This window comes from Pteropus vampyrus, unplaced genomic scaffold (genome assembly GCF_000151845.1).
Source record: "Pteropus vampyrus isolate Shadow unplaced genomic scaffold, Pvam_2.0 Scaffold333, whole genome shotgun sequence".
Lineage (NCBI taxonomy): Eukaryota > Metazoa > Chordata > Mammalia > Chiroptera > Pteropodidae > Pteropus > Pteropus vampyrus.
In genome coordinates, this window is record NW_011889114.1 from 663,924 (window position 1) to 664,230 (window position 307).

Sequence of the window (307 nt, forward strand, 5' to 3'; positions counted from 1 at the left end):
GTTCCTTGCTTGTAGGTCATTCATTTTACTTTATTTTAACATGGAAAAAGGAAGGAAAACAGGAAAAGTCCTGAGAAGCCATGTTCTTAAAATGGCTGGAGATGAGGCGGGGGGGATTCTGAGGTTAGTCCCTCCCTTTACCCACGTATTTGTCTGTCTTTAATACTTTGGGTTGGGGAAGGCCTTGTCAGAGACCATAACAGAAAACGGATAGAGATAGTTTTGAGTGAGTCAAGTCACCATGAACAAGCAGACCTAAAGATAAGCGGCAGATTAGGAGAAATGTTTGTCACATCTGTAATGAAGC

The 307-nt window shown here is 42.0% G+C and overlaps 1 protein-coding gene across 1 annotated transcript in view; it reads right to left on the reverse strand.

Moving 5' to 3' along the window:
- Positions 1–236: 236 nt before the first annotated feature.
- The window catches only part of LOC105304213 (DExH-box helicase 34), a 79,603-nt gene continuing 79,532 nt past the window's right edge, over positions 237–307 (reverse strand). The window contains 1 exon segment of the mRNA XM_023522134.1: positions 237–255. Coding sequence (XP_023377902.1) covers positions 237–255 — 19 coding nt within the window.